At 35.5% G+C, this 18,592-nt stretch overlaps 1 protein-coding gene across 17 annotated transcripts in view; it reads right to left on the bottom strand.

Moving 5' to 3' along the window:
• The window catches only part of SENP7 (SUMO specific peptidase 7), a 171,878-nt gene that overhangs the window by 15,562 nt on the left and 137,724 nt on the right, over window positions 1-18,592 (bottom strand). For all 17 annotated transcript variants that reach the window (XM_079921982.1, XM_079921984.1, XM_079921985.1 and 14 more), the window contains 6 exons: window positions 14,957-15,103; window positions 13,110-13,143; window positions 5,942-6,121; window positions 4,486-4,748; window positions 2,630-2,763; window positions 1,114-1,230 (listed from right to left, as the gene is read on the bottom strand). In XM_079921982.1, coding sequence (XP_079778108.1) covers window positions 1,114-1,230; window positions 2,630-2,763; window positions 4,486-4,748; window positions 5,942-6,121; window positions 13,110-13,143; window positions 14,957-15,103 — 875 coding nt within the window. The remainder of the gene's footprint in view (window positions 1-1,113; window positions 1,231-2,629; window positions 2,764-4,485; window positions 4,749-5,941; window positions 6,122-13,109; window positions 13,144-14,956; window positions 15,104-18,592) is intronic.

The raw sequence follows: 18,592 nt of genomic DNA, 5'->3' as shown, positions 1-18,592 counted from the left end.
AGAGACATGAAAGATATAAAAAAGATCCAAACAGAACTTCTAGAGATTAAATCTACAATGTCCAAGATGAAGAGTAGACAATAACGTGAGATTTTTGAGCCTATCCTTAGTAGAATAAGGATAGCACTCTTAGTAAAACAATAGGGCTGAAATAATATGATAATAATAAATTGGTTTGGGAAGGGTCAGTGAAATAATTAGGAGACATCTTGAAATGTTAGAAATGTAGGTATAGGGATAGAGTACAAAATGAGGGCTAGAGACAAATTACCACTGCATGAAAGTTTCTTTCTTACACATTCCTTCAGCTTGGCTATATAAAAAGTTGAAAACTATTTTTAATGGAATAGTATATGGATTTTTAAAATGACAGCTAACTTTTACAGCACTTAAAGACACAATAGAGAACTACAGAGTTGTTTCTTTCTGGTTCCCAAAGTGATCTGTAATTATATAAGTACTTCCTTCACTATAATAATACTATAGTCCAAGAAGTATCAGTCAGGGACTTCCCTGGTGGCGCAGTGGTTAAGAATCTGCCTGCCAATGCAAGGGACATGGGTTTGAGCCCCGGTCCGGGAAGATCCCACATGCCATGGAGCAACGAAGCCCATGCGCCACAACTACTGAGCCTGTGTTCTAGAGCCTGTGAGCCACAACTCCTAAGCCTGAGTGCCACAACTACTGAAGCCAATGCGCCTAGACCCCGTGCTCTGCAACAAGAGAAGCCACCTCAATGAGAAGCCCGCACACTGCAACGAAGAGCAGCCCCCTCTCGCCGCAACTAGAGAAAGCCCATGCGCAGCAACGAAGACCCAACACAGCCAAAAATAAATAAATAAAATCTAAAAAGAAGTATCAATCAATAGCAAGGAAAAACGAAAACAAATAAAACAAAACAACAGTAACTCTTCTGAAGTATATAGTATCTATGGGAAGTAAAGGAATGAAACTGAATTAGCACCAGAAAACTTCGGTAGACAAAAATTTTCAAATCTGAAATTTTGGCAGGTTATTTTTAGCTAGAGTTAAAATACTTCAGAGATAAAGATATTTAATAGTCACATCAAAACCTGTAAAACAAATGACAAGATCATTTATCATTGTACTTACTTAAGGTAGAAATCAATGATTACATCATTAAGAAACTCTCCTTCTTCTAAGCACTCCAGATCTTCATTAGTTACTCCTAAGCCCCCTTTAGTAGGTGGTGGAGGATATACAATCAACCTTAAAAAGTAAAAATAAAATTATAATATGCTAATATTGAAAACTCTAGTGTCAAAGGGATTTGTTATATAGGACAATAACAGGGCAGTAGCATTCAATAACTAAAATGTGTAGGGTAAAAAATATTTGACATGATACAAGCAATTATATTTTCCTTCCTTTGTTTTCACAAGCTACTAATAGTACTCTCATTGAGTATCTTTTCATTTCCAATCCTTCCCATGTGGGCTAGTCTCAGTATTTGTCTAATCAATAGGTTATCTCACAGTCAATGACAATACCGTTGAGGATGTCTCTCTTCTGTACAATTTTTAACTTTCAACAAAATGAAGTAATAAACCATAGAAGATTCTCCTACACTCCAGTTTCCAATGCTAAGTTTGAATCCCCAAGACTAAAAGAGTCAACGGTCAAAAACAATGCTCTCCTACTGGTGGCTAGTCTATACCAGCAGCTGGACAATGAAGAATTACCATGGGAGCTTAGGAGGCAAGTTTCCCATAAAAAAGTGCTTACGATGCATAACTTAAAGAGAACATAAAGGATATAAATAATTAGAGCACAACCAGAAAGAAATGGAAAACAAAATGACAACTAATTAGGTATTTTTCCTTTGGCACCCTCTCTTAAAGCTCAGACATAAGAGCAGTTGTGAGTTCTGACTATAATCTTGGAACAGACAGGGTGGTACTCATTGCACAACTACAGTCAATAATAAAGGTATAGTATGTACTTGTTGAACTAGAAAGATTCAAGAAGATAAGAATCATCTGCAGTTGATTTAATCTTGGTAACCGTGGCACCTAAATGAAATAACACAGGAAAATTTTAAGGGCTAAAATGAAAGTTACTATTTTATTGGCTATTTCCCTATCCTGTGCTTTCCTTTTTTTAACAGAGAAAAGGAATCTTGAAGAGGAATAGAAATCACTCTCAAGTGCACAGACTCCCTTATGCTGCCTTACCACCATGAGAAGACATATAAAAGACGAAACACGAACAAAGAAGTACTTCTGAAAGGGAAGTTCTGATAAAGTACCCTAAATTGAGGCACACATTAATAAGCAATTTCACTTTCCCTATTATATATTCAGATATGGAATACACATTCTTAAAAACCATACTCTTCTATTCAAATATTTTCAATAAATGCTTTAATCTTACCACATTTGACATCTTGGCTACCATTTCTGTCTTATTAACATAAAACTAAATGAAATGGCATTGATTGTTTTCTTAATAATTTTTTTAACTTTTTAATAATTATTTCTATTATTAACTGTCAGCAAGAAAGTAAAACTCAAAACATTTAAAAAGGAAAAGTACTTAAAATCAGCAATGTGAATGAAAACTACTAATTTGCCCACCTATTACAAACGGGATATGACACAGTACATACTTCTGAACAGGTCCAGTGGGCCTGACTTCTCGCCATTCTTCATCTGGATTCAATGTAATAGAAAGTGAGTAGCAACCACTACTTTGCTTCTGCAGTAAGGTGTAAGTAGGCTTGGCTGTATCTGTATTTGAGGGCTGACAGAAAATGGCAAAGAAAAAGGTCTTATATGTGCACAAACACGTATTAACTCTCAAAAGGACAAAGTCAAAAGTTAGACTGGTAAGAGAAAATGTGACTAAAAGAAATATTGATACATACCAATGAGTTATATATATACTCTTAGAATTTCTATAAAGATATAACTAAATCAAAATAATACTTTGGATCAAAAGATACTATACAATGATCAAAGTTTAACCTGAAGTGTTACTTACAGGTCTGGCTTTATAATTAACTTAGGAATCTGAAAACAGTATTCATTTTGTTCAAAATGAACAAAAGAGGTGATAGGTAGTAGGAAAAAATTTAAATGAGAGACTGAAGAGTTTATAAGAACATAAATTGATATTTTATTATTAAATGGAAAACTATGATACAAATTTGTATATACAATGTAATTACCAGGCAAAATTTTTACAACATTATGCAAAAGACAGTGGTGAAGGCTTACATCTTGACTTCCACTAATGTGGCTTTCTACAGACCTTTAAAAAACCAGCTTAGCCCCAGACCAAACCCACATGAGTGTGTGTGTGTGTGTGTGTGTGTGTGTGTATGTGAGTGTGTGCACACGCCCATGTCAGAGCAAACTTAATAAATGCTTTTCTTTCTAGAGGTATTTGGCAGAGATACACAAGCCACATGTGTATTAGCGACCTTCTATAAAAATAAACACAGTATTTTAAAACTTACCATTAATTGTTCCAAGATAATTTTAGACTTATATTGATAAAAGAATTGCAAAAAACAAATAAGCCTCTCACAGATCCCCCTAATATTAACATCTTTTTAAACCACAGTACAATTATTAAAACTAAGAAATTAATGTTGGTATCATACTACAAACTAAACTACAAACTTTATTCTGATTTTACTAGTTTTTCCGCTAACAAATTTCTTTTGTTTCAGGATCCTACAATTCCTCAATCTTTCCTTGTCTTTCATGACCTTGATATTTTTTAAGACTGCTGGTCAGTTACTTTGTAACTGGGTTTGTCTGATTTTTCTCACAATTAGACTGAGGTTATACAATATTGAGAAGAACACCACAGAAATGATGTACTCTTCTCCGTGCATGATGTGACAGGTACATTAGGTCAATATATCTTACTACTGGTAATGTTAACTTCAATCATTTGGGTTAAGGTGATGTCTGCAAGGTTTCTCCACTGTAAGTTACTACAGTGGAGAAAAAAAAGTTACTTCTTTTTTGTAATTAATTAATATTTGGGGTGAGAGATTGATATTGTACACATATCCTGTTTTCCCTTAAGTTTTCATCCATTAAATTTAGCATCCCTCTGTGGACCTTACCTGCAACAATCATAACTATGATTTTTCTAGAGGTGGTTTTATATTTCTCTTGTTCCTTTTACATTTATTAATTGCAACACTTTTCTAAGAAAGAATTGTCCCTTACCCACCTTTTTTTATGTTTTCATTCATCCATTCAGTTATTTATTTGTATCAATATAGATTAATTGGCATTATATCTTATTTTTTCATAATAATCACAGGCTATCATTACTGATTTTGTTGATCTAACTGTTCCAGCTCTGGCACTGGGAGTTCCTTTAGGTTGGTTCCTGTGCTCTTTTGACAAAACACAGCATTCTGAAATCATGCTCATTTCAAAAAAAGAATTTTTATCGAACTGCCTCCCTCCCCCTCACTAATTATATTAATCATATGCTAACCTGAGATATTGATTTCATCTTCATTTCTTCAGCAGTAGCAACAGGGAAAGAACAAGTTGAAGCACAGTAATAATGAATAAAAGAGCTTTCTTTTGAAGAGAGGTTCTGAAATAAAGGAAGTGCTTGAACCCAAGACAGTGGATAAGAAAGCTCTAATTCTCCATTGGCTGTACTTATTTCTGTCATAATGTCTTGCAATTTCAATTCTTCTCTCTGTGAAATAGAACTGTGTAGCTCAAGGAAAATGAATTCAGTGGATTTTGCTATGAAAGAAAAAAGAAATCAGTTTTTATCAGTAGTGTTATTTTTCAAAGGGATTATAATTAAAATAATTATTAGTAACAATAAGGTTGGTATACAACTCAACAAACTATTTTGTATGTTAGTTAATAACCCAGGCAAATTAAATCCCAACACAGGACATTAGTAACCTATAACCAAAACTCACAATTTTTAGACTCCTACTACATTAGAATACAAACTCCACAATGGTATTGACTGCTGCATCTCCAGTACCTGGCATTTACTAGGTGCTCTTAAATGTTTGTTAATGAATGTATGAATAAGTAAATGAATGATGACTAAGCAATTGTTTTTCTCTAGCCCTCTTCATATATCAAATCTACCAATTAAAACAATTTCCATTCAAACACTTCCTTCAAAATCATTTTCTCTCATCAAATGACATTCTCTCCTCCCATAATGATTATAAATGGCTTGTGTATTTTTCCAACTTCTCTGCTATTTAATCATGAATTTTCCCAATTAATTTGGAAGTAATGAGGACAGCAAAATAAGTAATTTTAAAGACATAAAATTTAGTTCACTACTTAACATCTTTAATGTGCAAGGGAGTAGGAGGGGAAATGGCAGAGAGATTAAAGAGATAAGAAAGAAATTTACCAATTTGATTTACCCAATTCTAAACCAGACTCCTTTAGGAGCTGGAAACTAAACAAACTTGGGAAATATCTCAAGATACTATATATTGATAGATAAGTGTTATAGGAGGACCAGAAAAGTATTCAACCCAGTCTTAGAAAAATGATACATAAGTAAATAAACTGATTTATCTTTTTTAGAAACTATAGAAAATGTTGAAGATAAAGACTTCTGTATTTTATTTGACTTTGCCACTGATTAGTTCTGTCACAGTTCATTATGAAATAAGGGCAAGAAACTCTTAAGACAGGTAGCCAAGGATGTCAAGTGACTAAAAGGTAAGGTAGTCCTTTTATTTTAGAAGATAATTTTAATCGGTTGAGTAAAATTAAAAGGAGAAATTAAATGAATAAAGTATCTTATGTAATATCAAGGGATAAATTATTTTGAATTCAATGAACTTATTTCAATTCAATGAAATAATTACATTCTACTAAATTATTTTAGAGGAAAATTACTTTATTTATAGGACTTCTCAGATTATCCTGAAATTTAGAAATCTTTTTATACTCACATTGCTGGCTTAACATAGAGTTTTCTAATTGGGTCTGAATCTCTTGAAGATAATTTGAGGAGACCCAAAGAAAGAGGATAGCATGACTTCTTTTACTGTGATCATCATCTTTATTTTTCCATAACCCAAACCGCTTTAAATGTGTAGTATCCACTAGCAATGAAATCTCATGCAGGGACACTGTAATAAATAAAAGATAACAAGGTAATAAATTAATCTATTTAGGAATACACTCCATATGCACTGTATGACTCCTCTTTAACACAATGTATTTTTTAAAAAGAATTATATGCAAGGTTTTTCAAAAATATCATTTCCAGTACATTTCAGTAAACTTGGCTGAAATACCTAAACAGGATTATTACAGTAAAAAAGATCACGTAAATTAGAAAGGGTGTAAAAAATTAAAAAAAAAAATTAGAAAGGGCCAAACAATTTTTAAGTGATAATTAAATGTAGGAATTTAGCCTCTCATACTATATGATCTCGGACTATCTTATCAATGCAGAAAACTAAGCATAGTATAACTGAAAAAACTATATAATTCTATCTTGGTTAATACTATCAACCAAGACTGCAAATGCTATCATAAGCCACTTAACGCCTATTTTTCTTCTCCTCAAACATCTGCATTCCACTACACAGACCAGCCATTACCCAAAGATTCCCCAGAGTCATATGAGCTTCTGAAAGGTCTAGGATGCAATTTTTTTGGTGGCACCTCCTGACTTCCTCTCTTCCTATCCTGTCATGTCCTATTCTAACCTACCTTCCCTCTTCTTTTACTCTCTATTTAGTGGCTCCTTTTTCTTTCTTTGTTTTTGATTTGTACGCCTTTTTTAAATTGAAATATAGTTGACATATAATGTTAGTTTCACATTACTACATAATGATTTGATATTTGCATACATTATAAAATGATTACTATGGTAAGTCTAGTAACCATCTGTCCCCATACAAAGGTATTACAATATTACTGACCATACTCCTTATGTTGTATATTACATTGCCGTTGCTTATTTATTTTATAAGTGGAGGCTTATACCTCTTAATCCTTTCCACTTATTTCTCCCAACTCCCCACCACCCTCCTCTATGGCAACCAGCTGCTTTTTTTCTTTATCTTTGAGTCTCCTTCCCTTTTGTTTTCAGATTCTACATACAAGTGAGATCATACTGTATTTGTCTTTGTCTGACTTATTTCACTTAGCATAATACCCTCTAGATCCATCCATGTTGTCACAAATGGCAAGATTTCATTTTTATAATGGTTGAGTAATATTCCATTGTATATATACATATATATATATAAAAAACACATCTTCATCCATTCATCTATTAGAGGACATTTATGTTATTTTCACACCTTGGCTATTGTGAACAATGCTGCAATGAACACTGGGGTACATGTACTTTTTCAAATTACTGTTTTGTTTTCTTTGAGTAAATACCCTGAAGTGAAATTGCTGGATCGCATGGCAGTTCTATTTTTAATTTTTTGACCAACCTCCATACTGTTTTCCATAGTGGCTGCATCAACTTACAATCCTAATGTGTGCCAACAGTGGAAGAGGTTTCCCTTTTCTCCACATCCTTTCCGGCACTTGTTATCTACTGTCTTTTTGATGATAGACATTCTGACCAGTATGAGGTGGTATCTCGCTGACAATTGGCATTTCACTGACAATCAGTGATGTTGAGCATCTTTTCATGTGTCTATTGGTCATCTGTATGTCTCCTTTGGAAAAATGTCTATTCAGGTCCTCTGCCCATTTTTTAATAGGGTTGTTTGTTTTTTTGATGTTGAATTGTATGAGTTCTTTGTATATTTTGGGTATTAACCCCTTATCAGATATACGATTTGCAAATATTTTCTCCCATTTAGTAGGTTGTCTTTTCATTTTGTTAAAGGTTTCCTTTGTTGTGCAGAAGCTTTTTAGTTTGATGTAGTTCAACTTGTTTATTTTTGCTTTTGTTGCCTTTGCTTTTGCTGTCAGATGCAAAAAACTGCCAAGACCAATGTCAAGGAGCTTACCTCCTATGTTTTCTTCTAGGAGTTTTATGGTTTCCGGTCATACATTTAAGTTATTAAACCATTTTGAGTTGATTTCTGTATATAGTAGAGGTAGAGGTCCAGTTTCATTCCTTTGCATGTGGCTGTCCAGCTTTCTCAACACCATTTATTGAAGAAACTATCCTTTCCCTATTGTATATTCTTGGCTCCTTTGTTGAAAATTAATTTACCATATATATGTGGGTTTATTTCTGGGCTCTCAGTTCTGTTCCATTGATCTCTGTGTGTGTTTTATGCCTATATCATACTCTTTTGATTACTATAGCTTTGTAATACAATTTGAAATCAGGATGTGTGGTGCCTCCAGTTGTGTTCTTCTCAGGACTGCTTTGGGTATTTGGGGTCTTTTGTTGTTCCATACAAATTTTAGGATTTTTTTTTTCTATTTCTGTGAAAGACTCCATTAGATTCTGTGAAAGACTCCATTAGAACTTTGACAGGGATTACAGTGCTGTAGAACGCTCTGGGTAATATGGACATTTTAACAATATTCATTCTTCCAGTCTATGAACACTGTAACTCCTCCATTCTGAAAACTGTCAATGAAACTGGCAGCAAAGACAGACAGATTAAGTTAAAAGTAAAGAGTGAGAACCTTCAGAAAAACTTCTCAGCATTTCTTCCTCATGCAGCTCACAGCCCCAAATAGTTGATACTATTTCTGTGAAATCTAGATAGTTATCACTAATCCAAATGTTCCAAGCTCTTAATATGAAAGTTAAATATTCTTTAGGAGGGCTGCTTTAAAAAGATTCCCTTAAAAAAGCCAGGGGCGGCTTCCCTGGTGGCGCAGTGGTTGAGAGTCCGCCTGCCGATGCAGGGGACACGGGTTCGTGCCCTGGTCCGGGAAGATCCCACATGCCGTGGAGCGGCTGGGCCCATGAGCCATGGCCACTGAGCCTGCGTGTCCGGAGCCTGTGCTCCGCAACAGGAGAGGCCACAACAGTGAGAGGCCCGCGCACCACAAAAAAAAAAGAAGAAGAAAAGCCAGGGGGCATTTAACACCATCACAAGAAAAATTTACCTCATTAACAAATTTTCCCAAAATATTTAGTTTATTCTGTTACAGGGCTATGACAGACACTGAAAGCAGGAGTTGCCTATCATTTCTCCTAGCTACTGTTAGGGATTTTAGTAACAGGACCCTAATTTTATGAGGAAGCAAGATACCACCTCTTAAAAACTCTATTTCCTAGCTCCCTTTGCAAATAGATGAGTGGTCATTTGACTACATTCTAGCTAAGAAAATATAAGCAGAAGGTTAGGTGGTATGCACACCCAAGAAGACTCCTTAAAAGGGAAAGAGATAGGTGGTATGTATTCTTTCTACCATTTTTCCTTTCCTCCTGCTCTCTACCTGGAACATTACAACATGATGGCTGGACTTCCCTGGTGGCACAGTGGTTAAGAATCCACCTGCCAATTCAGGGAACATGGGTTCGGTCCCTGGTCTGGGAAGATCCCACATGCCACAGAGCAACTAAGCCTGTGCGCCACAACTACTGAGCCTGCGCTCTACAGCCCACAAGCTACAACTACTGAGCCTGCGTGCCACAACTACTGAAGCCCATGCGCCTACAGCCCGTGCTCCACAAAAAGAGAAGCCACCACAATGAGAAGTCCGCGCACTGCAATGAAGAGAAGCCCCCACTCGCTGCAACTAGAGAAAGCCCGCGCGCAGCAACGAAGATCCAACGCAGCCAAAAATAAATAAATGAACAAATTTATTTTAAAAAAAACAAACACGATGGCTGGAGTATGAGCAGCCATATGGACCATGAGACAAACTAGAGGATGAAAGTCATGTGTCAGGGATGACAGAGTAAGAAAATGAAAGGAGTCTGGGCCTCTGATGACCAAATAAACATCATATCAGCCCTGTTCAGTCCACCTCTGGCATTCTTAAATGTGAATAAAAAATAAACTATTTTCTTTAAGCCACAGCCAAACATAATTAAGAGCTAATATAAATATGAATAAATCAAATTTTTCCCACAGCTGCTGCAGAAAAATAAACACTTAGACCCCTAGATTTCCCCACCTACAAAAACCTTTCACATGCATGCCTTGTTTTATTTATTTATTGGTTGCACCGGGTCTTAGTTGCAGTAGGCGGACTCCTTAGTTGCAGCTCTCCTGCTCCTTAGTTGCGGCATGTGGGCTCCTTAGTTGTGGCTCGTCGGCTCCTTAGCTGCAGCATGAGAACTCTTAGCTGCAGTATGCATGTGGGATCTAGTTCTTTGGCCAGGGATCGAACCCAGGCCCCCTGTATTGAGAGCGTCTTAATCACTGCGCCACCAGGGAAGTCCCTGCATGCCTTGTTTAAAAAAAAAAAAATTTTTTTATATGGGAATTTAGCACAGACAGGATTTGAAGAAGCTAATATTTTCCTCTTCCATTATAAAATCGTAAACCCATTACCACTGACAAGAGTATTTTTCCAAAATTTTTAATTAAAATCACCTTTTAAAGATCATTTGGAGCTGATTCACTTTGTTATAAAGCAGAAACTAACACACCTTGTAAAGCAATTATACTCCAATAAAGATGTCAAAAAAAAATAATAATTTGCGAACTTCCCTGGCAGTCCAGTGGTTAAGACTCCACACTTCCAATGCGAGGGGCCTGGGTTAGATCCCTGGTCAGGGAACTAAGATCCCACATGCTGTGCAGTGTGGCCAAAAAAATATTTAAAAAAAATATATATATATATATTTATATATATTCATTTGGGATAGAAAAGCTATAAAGAAAGCAACATTTGAAACAAAGCACAAAATATTAACGATGAAAACCTAAAGTATCATTTTTGATGTTTGTTTGTATCATAAGAATTTGAGAGGTAGCTCCATTACAAAGGTTTTTACCTATAGATTTTAGTTAGATGTAGTGGGACTACATCAAACTACAAAGCTTCTACATGGCAAAGGAAATCATCAACAAAATTAAAAGGCAACCTACTGAATGAGAGAAAATATTTGCAAGCCACATATCTGATAAGGGGTTAAAATCCAAAATATATAATGAACTCATACAACTCAACAGCAAAAAAACCCCAAACAATCTGACTGAAAAAAAGGCAGAGACACTGAAAAGACATTTTTCCAAGGAAAACATACAGATGGCCAACAGGTACACAAAAAGGTGGTCAACACTGCTACTCGTCACAGAAATGAAAATCAAAACCACTATGATATACCACCTCACACCTATTAGAATGGCTATTAACAAAAAGAAAAGAAATAATGAGTATTGGCAAGGATGTGGTAACAAGGAACTCTTGTGCACTTGTGCACTGTTGGTGGGAATGTAAACTGGTGCAGCCACTATGGAAAACAGAGCGTTCTCAAAAATATTTTTTTAATGATCCAGCAACTCCACTTCTGCATATTTATGCAAAGGAAAGGAAAACACTAATTAGAAAAAATATATATGCACTCCCATGTTAACTGCAGCATTATTCACAATAGCCAAGATATGGAAAAAACCTAAGTGTCCATCAATGGATGAATGAATATGTGCTAAATAATATGTGATATATATACAATGGAATACTGTTCTGACCAAAAAAAAAAAAAAAAAAAAAAAAAGGAACGAAATCTTACCATTTGCAACAACATGCCTTGAGGGCATTATGCTAAGTAAGCGAAATAAGCCAGAGAAAGACAAATACCCTATGACATAACTTATAGGTGGAATCTTTAAAAAAAAAAAAAAAAAAAGCTCATAGATACAGAGATCAGATTGGTAGTTGCCAGAAGCAGGGGGTGGACGAAATGACAGAAGGAGATCAAAAGATATAAATTTCCAATTATAAAATAAATAAGCAGTGAGAATATAATGTACAGCACATGGTGACTATTGTTAATAATACTGTATTGCATATTTAAGACCTATTGCATAGATCTTAAAAGTCCTCATCACACACAAAAAAATTTTTGTAACTATGTATGGGGATGGATGTTAACTTGACTTATTGGGGGAATCATTTTGCAATATATACAAATATCGAATCATAATGTTGTACACCTGAAATTAATATAATGTTGTACATAATTTATACCTCTATTAAAGAAAAAGAAATTGAGAGGTAGCTCTGTTACCCAGGTCTTTATCTACAGATTATAGCACTATTTTTATGAAGTTATTTCCTCTTGAATCACAGGCCTTGGTTTCTTTAAATAGCTAATATTATATTATTCCACAATAACTTATTAAAATTTCCTAATTAGGAATATCAGTATATTTATTTTTATATATTATATATGCCTTACATATTCTTACTATTTATAGTAGCTTCCTAATCATTAGATTCATTATTATAACATACAGTTGTGGATTCTGTACATGGGTATCTGGGGAGTCCAACTAAAGTTATTTCAATCTCATCTTCGGTCTTCCCCAGTTCACTTCTGAACTGGGAAACACAGGTTTCCTCTTCCCCAGTTCATTTCTGAAGTGCTATTTGTATATATTGTTTTTGTTCATCCTTCTCATAATTCATTCTCTAAAGAGACTATTCTCTGTTGCTTATTATTTGTTCTCTTAATGGTATTTATTCTGACAGGTTTTTTATTTGGAAAGAGAATGAGAAACTTGTTTGAGTCTCTACAAATTATAGGTCCATTTTCCAATCCACATTGCCTTACTCAGATAAGAAACAGTTCTGCCTGTTTAAATCTCTCTTAATCCCTACACAAAACCATTTTACATGTTTGTGTGCAACACTAAAAATTTTCCTTATACTTCTTTACTTAGTTTCTATTTTCATCCATTTTTATATATCAAAAATCTTGCTATCAAAACTACTTTTGTTAATCCCAAGAAATTGCCATGAGTCCCTTCATATTACTTGAAGTCATTAAAACAACAGTATAAAAATAGTATATTTTAAGTGTTATAAAACATTTAACTCATTTTGAAGCTGCTAAAAAGTGTTAAATTGAAACATATTACTAATCTTATTTTTACATAAATTCTACACTGGAAAAAAGTATGAAAAACTAATTGCAGAAATATCTCAGAATTTTTGCTGACCAATTATTTTATACTCAAAATTACAGTGAAAAGATGTCATAAGACAATGATAGCTTACCTTGAAATGGGATCTTAATATACTTTGTCGTGAACTAAAGGGAAAATAAAGAAGCAAAATACGAGTTACCACTCAAGATGTGTTACTATTCAAATTTTTCAAAATTTTTTTCTTTTTTAAACCACAAGTACATAATCAAAGTCTATACTAAAAGCCTTAAGCCTTTTTCTCAATAAACCAAAAAGATGTTTCACTGTAAAGACTTAGTTTTATGGAAGTTTAAGAACCCTGTGCAAGTAATTTAATTCTCAATATGCTCATTTATAAAAGCCAGTAAGACTTTACTTAATACACTTTTCAAAAATGTTTCCTGAGGGCTTCCCTGGTGGTGCAGTGGTTGAGAGTCCGCCTGCCGATTCAGGGGACACAGGTTCGCGCCCCGGTCCGGGAAGATCCCACATGCCGCGCAGCGGCTGGGCCCGTGAGCCATGGCCGCTGAGCCTGCGCGTCCGGAGCCTGTGCTCCGCAACGGGAGAGGCCGCAACAGTGAGAGGCCCGCGTACCGAAAAAAAACAAAAAAAAAGTTTCCTGAATATTTAAAAAAATATAAGATAAAGTCCAGAAGAAACTGTCATAAGACCTCACAGGGTGTCACTGACTTTGGTAAATAAATCACAAAGCAGGATTTGATCCTTAGCTTTGCTGACATTCCCAGCATTCATTTTTCTTTGTTCCATGTTATAAATTCCCTTCTGACTAAGGATTCAGCAAGGTTCCTGCTCTTTCTGCTCCTTCTGTGACAAGATGCTAAATTTTCTCTAGGTATCTTTTGTATATATCTGACCTCCTTAAGTGTTGTTTTTTTTGTTTGTTTGTTTCTTTTGCAGTACGCGGGCCTCTCACTGTTGTGGCCTCTCCCGTAAACAAGACTGCTTCATTAGGCTACAAGTTCCTTGAAAGCAGAGATCATATCTTACCATTTTTATATTCCCTGCCTTATCCATAACAGAGTGAAATATTAACAAAACTTCCAGGAAAATACCTGAATTATAATCTGACATAGTCAATTCAACTAATGTTTATAAGTGTGAGGTCTTTTGGCAGTTTCTTCTGGACAATTCAACTAATGTTTATAAGTGTTTTAGGTTTGAGCCATTTATGTAAAGTGTAAAGGGGAATAAAGGCACGACTCTTCATCACAAGATGCTTAAAGGCTAATGGAGAGGTTTAGGCAAGAATACAAAAACACACAGAATAAATCCTACAACAGATGTACAAACAAAGTGCTGTAAGTACATAGTAAAAGGAGAAGTTAATTATGGCTAGGAAGGAGAAATCAGGAAAAGGTTTTCTGGAAGAGGAAGTATTTCAGATAAACCTTAAAAGATTTTAACAGGCAGAAAAATAGTGAGAAAATATAGAGAACTGAGCAAAATCCAATATGGCTTTCATATGCAAAGTGTGATGAGTTAAAACTGAAAAAACGTGGAAAAATAGAATAGGAACTATTCCTGGAGATCCTTAAATAACAAGTTTGGGAATCTGGAGAACAATTTAAACCATCAATATGAGATTTCTTCTTTTTGCTATTAACTATACCATAAAGAAAAATTTACTTTACCATCAAGTAAGTTTTAGAGCCCAAAGAATATCAATGTTACATATGATTTTTTTCATACATAATCCTCATTAGAGTAGTCAGATTACAGATATGATTTTAGGGCATTCCTCTATAGTTTCAAGATTTCACAAGTAAAGACATGTTTCAAAATAGGTATAATGACATTCAAATTGTCCTATATAAAATTCATCTCAATTCTATTTTCATTTGCACTAAAAAAAGAGAAGACAATCTGAAAATGCCTTGTCCAAAAAGCAAAGCTAAAAAAAAAATTAAATATACTTACTGTAACACAACCTTTAGAAGCTCCTTTTACTTTACCAATATAAACAGAAGTAAATATAAAATCCAGTTGTAGATCCATCTCATTACTAGGTATAACACAGGAAATGTTTTCCATGACAGGATTATATTGACATAATTCAGATGAAGCCTAACAAGGAAAAAATTATAAAATGCATATAAACCTAAGTATTATATAAATGCTGATGATGATTTTCAAAGTCAAATACTTCTTTAAATTACTATTAATGAATCTATGAAGGATTTTACACTGTTCTTACTGTGAAGAAATAGTTATCTAGATTTTTTTCCTTGAAAAGTATATGGTTGGACTTCCCTGGTGGTGCAGTGGTTAAGAATCTGCCTGCCAATGCAGGGGACACGGGTTCAAGCCCTGGTCCAGGAAGATCCCACATGCCGCAGAGCAACTAAGCCCATGTGCCACAACTACTGAGCCCACGTGCCACAACTACTGAAGCCTACTTGCCTAGAGCCAGTGCTCTGCAACAAGAGAAGCCACCGCAATGAGAAGCCTGCACACAGCAACGAAGAATAGCCCCCGCTCGCCGCAACTAGAGAAGGCGGCGTGCAGCAATGAAGACCCAAAGCTGCCAAAATTTAATAAATTAAATAAATAAATTTTTTGTTAAGTATATGTCTACTTTGAGAAAATTACTCTAAAAAGCTGAATCCTAAATTAATTCCATAGGCCCAAGTTTCAGAAATACATTCTCCTCTGTATCAAAGCCATTTCAAAGTCAGTATTCTCTAATAGGCTTTATTCATTTTTAACTCAACAGAAATAAATTAAAATTTATATAATTAATTTAATTTTAAATAATTAAATTACTTTAATTTTATAAATTAAAATATATATAACTAAACAGTTTCAAATGAGTTTTTAAAAACATCACCTCTCTTAATCACCACAACCACCCCATGGGGCAAGTTTTTTTTTTCTTTTTGTATTTTATAAGTAGAGTTAATATATGTTTGGATTGGTTAAGTGACCTGCCCATGGTAATGCAGTTAGTAAGAAGCAAAACTAAGACAAATGCAGGTTTCTAACTCCAGGTCAAGGGTTATTTCAAGCACATAAAAGTGCTTCCATAAACCAAGACAATGCTCTCAACTACTGCACTTTTACTGAGCAATGAAGGAATATAAGTGCCTAAGAACCGCCTGTTACATCAAATCTATATACTTTATTACATGCACTATGGCTGAGGATAGCCAACCAGCTGCCTAAAACCTCAAAAATCATACCACTTCTGCTCAAAAAATTCACAACTCTGCTTTTAAATTACAATAGACTACCAGGCAGTATCAGCAGCAGCAATTTCCCACCATCTCTTTGGAGCTTTACACTGCTTTCAGATGACTTTTTCCACTCCACATTTGCCTAGCTGTTACACATTATCCCTCTTTAACCTTAACATCACTAATAACCAAATAAATTACTACTAGAGCAATTATGCACGTGTACTCACTCTCCTCCTACCTCTAGAAAATGTGATTAATCCTCACCTGAAACATGCACATTACTCATCATTTTTAACCCAGCTCACAATGCCATTTACCTGCCTAATAGAATTTCTTTATCATTCTCAGCTTTTATTGCTTACTGAACTCTTCTTATCCCCTAAGTAAAAACGGGGAATCTAATCAACTACAGATGGTTCTAATAACTGCCTGTGTGTTTTAAGTGACAAAATGAGAAGATGGATTAGAAAGAATTCCTTATTGGGCCTCACATTTGGTAAAGACTAACTGCCTCTTAAAAACGGTCAATCTATGTTTCTCATAACTTCATTTAAAATTGGAAACAAGGGAGGGTGTGGAGGTTTATTCTGCCTTATAGATTTTGGTAGATCTCTACATTATTTGCTGCTTGGCTGTGATCATATGCTGTCAGTTCTACAAGAGATGTCATTTTCCTTTAACACAGTCATTTCATACTGTATTGTCAATTTATATACTGCCAAGGGAACTGTAATTCATTTAGAATTTTGAACTCATTGTCAACACTGTTTTAATTACAAAACAACTAAGCCATCAAGTAGGCTATTGGCCCAACTGGGCAACAATTGTTACATTTTAACAAAAATTCAGAACACAATTCCTGAGGTAATCTCTCTATGGAGTACCAAATGCAACAGAAACACCCGTGAGGTACTTCCCTGGTGGTCCAGTGGTAAAGAATCCACCTTACAATGCAGGGGACTCAGGTTCGACCCCGGTCAGGGAACTGAGATCCCACATGCTGCAGGGCAACTAAGCCCGCACGCCACAACTACTGAGCTCGCGAGCCTCAACTAGAGAGCCCACGTGCCGCAAACTACAGAACCCACGTGCCCTGTACCCTACGCACCACAATTAGAGAAGAGAAAACCCGCACACCACAACTAGAGAAGCCCACGCGCCGCAATGAAAGATCTCGCATGCCTTAATGAAGATGATGCAAATAAGACCCAACGCAGCCAAAAATAAAATAAATAATAAATTTTTTTAAAAAAGAAAGAAACATCCGTGAAACACTAATCAGCCCATCAGACTGTTTTCATGGAACTGACCAAATTCTTCACCACACTCTATAGAATAACAGCCTCTGACATTATTCAAAAACAACCAACAGGGCTTCCCTGGTGGCGCAGTGGTTGAGAGTCCGCCTGCCGATGCAGGGGACACAGGTTCGTGCCCCAGTCCGGGAAGATCCCACATGCCGTGGAGCAGCTGGGCCCATGAGCCATGGCCACTGAGCCTGTGCATCCGGAGCCTGTGCTCCGCAACGGTAGAGGCCACAACAGTGAGAGGCCCGCGTACCGCCAAAAAAAAAAAACAGAAGTTAACCATAATTCTGCACTGGTGGTCTACCGATAATCATTTCTTTAAAATAGGATAATCAGAGCTGATAATATGAATGAATACTGACAATAAATAACTTGAACCTTACTTTAGAGCTATATGTATGTCAAAAACACCACTAGCTGACATTAAACCAACAGACACTTCCACTTACTATTTTCTATAAGAGAAAGAGACAAAGTACTTACCAAACTGATAGGTTTGTGATACTGTTCTAAATGCTTTCATATGTTGTTTCACTTAATACTCAAAAAATAATCTTGTGAATTAGGTGTTATTATCCTCATTTAGGATACAAGGAAACTCAGGCTTAAGGAAGTTAAGGGACTTGCCCAAATGACAGAGCCAGGATTTGAACACAGATCTGTGTATCTCCAGAGTCAGGTTCTTTCCTCTATCATGCTGCCTTAATAGCATGTGAGGGAAAGGAATAATTCCAAGTCACCATTGTACTGTAAGACCACACAAATACTGGAAACTGTTTAAATCTAGAAAATGTTTTGATGAAGTACTTAAATGTCCAATGAGAACCATAAGAAAAGAATAAATATTCAAGTCAGAATATTTAGACTTAAAAAATAAAAATGTCCAGAAGAAAAATGGTATTAAGCCTTTCACTTCAAATTAAAACAATTACATACTTCCCTCAAACTAATATGAAAGTTGTCTCAAAATTCAAACTAAGGGGGCTTCCGTGGTGGCGCAGTGGTTGAGGGTCCGCCTGCCGATGCAGGGGACACCGGTTCGTGCCCCGGTCCGGGAAGATCCCACGTGC

The sequence above is a fragment of the Stenella coeruleoalba genome, assembly GCF_951394435.1.
Source record: "Stenella coeruleoalba genome assembly, chromosome: 5".
In the NCBI taxonomy this organism is placed as follows: domain Eukaryota; kingdom Metazoa; phylum Chordata; class Mammalia; order Artiodactyla; family Delphinidae; genus Stenella; species Stenella coeruleoalba.
This window is presented reverse-complemented; position numbering and strand designations above follow the sequence as displayed.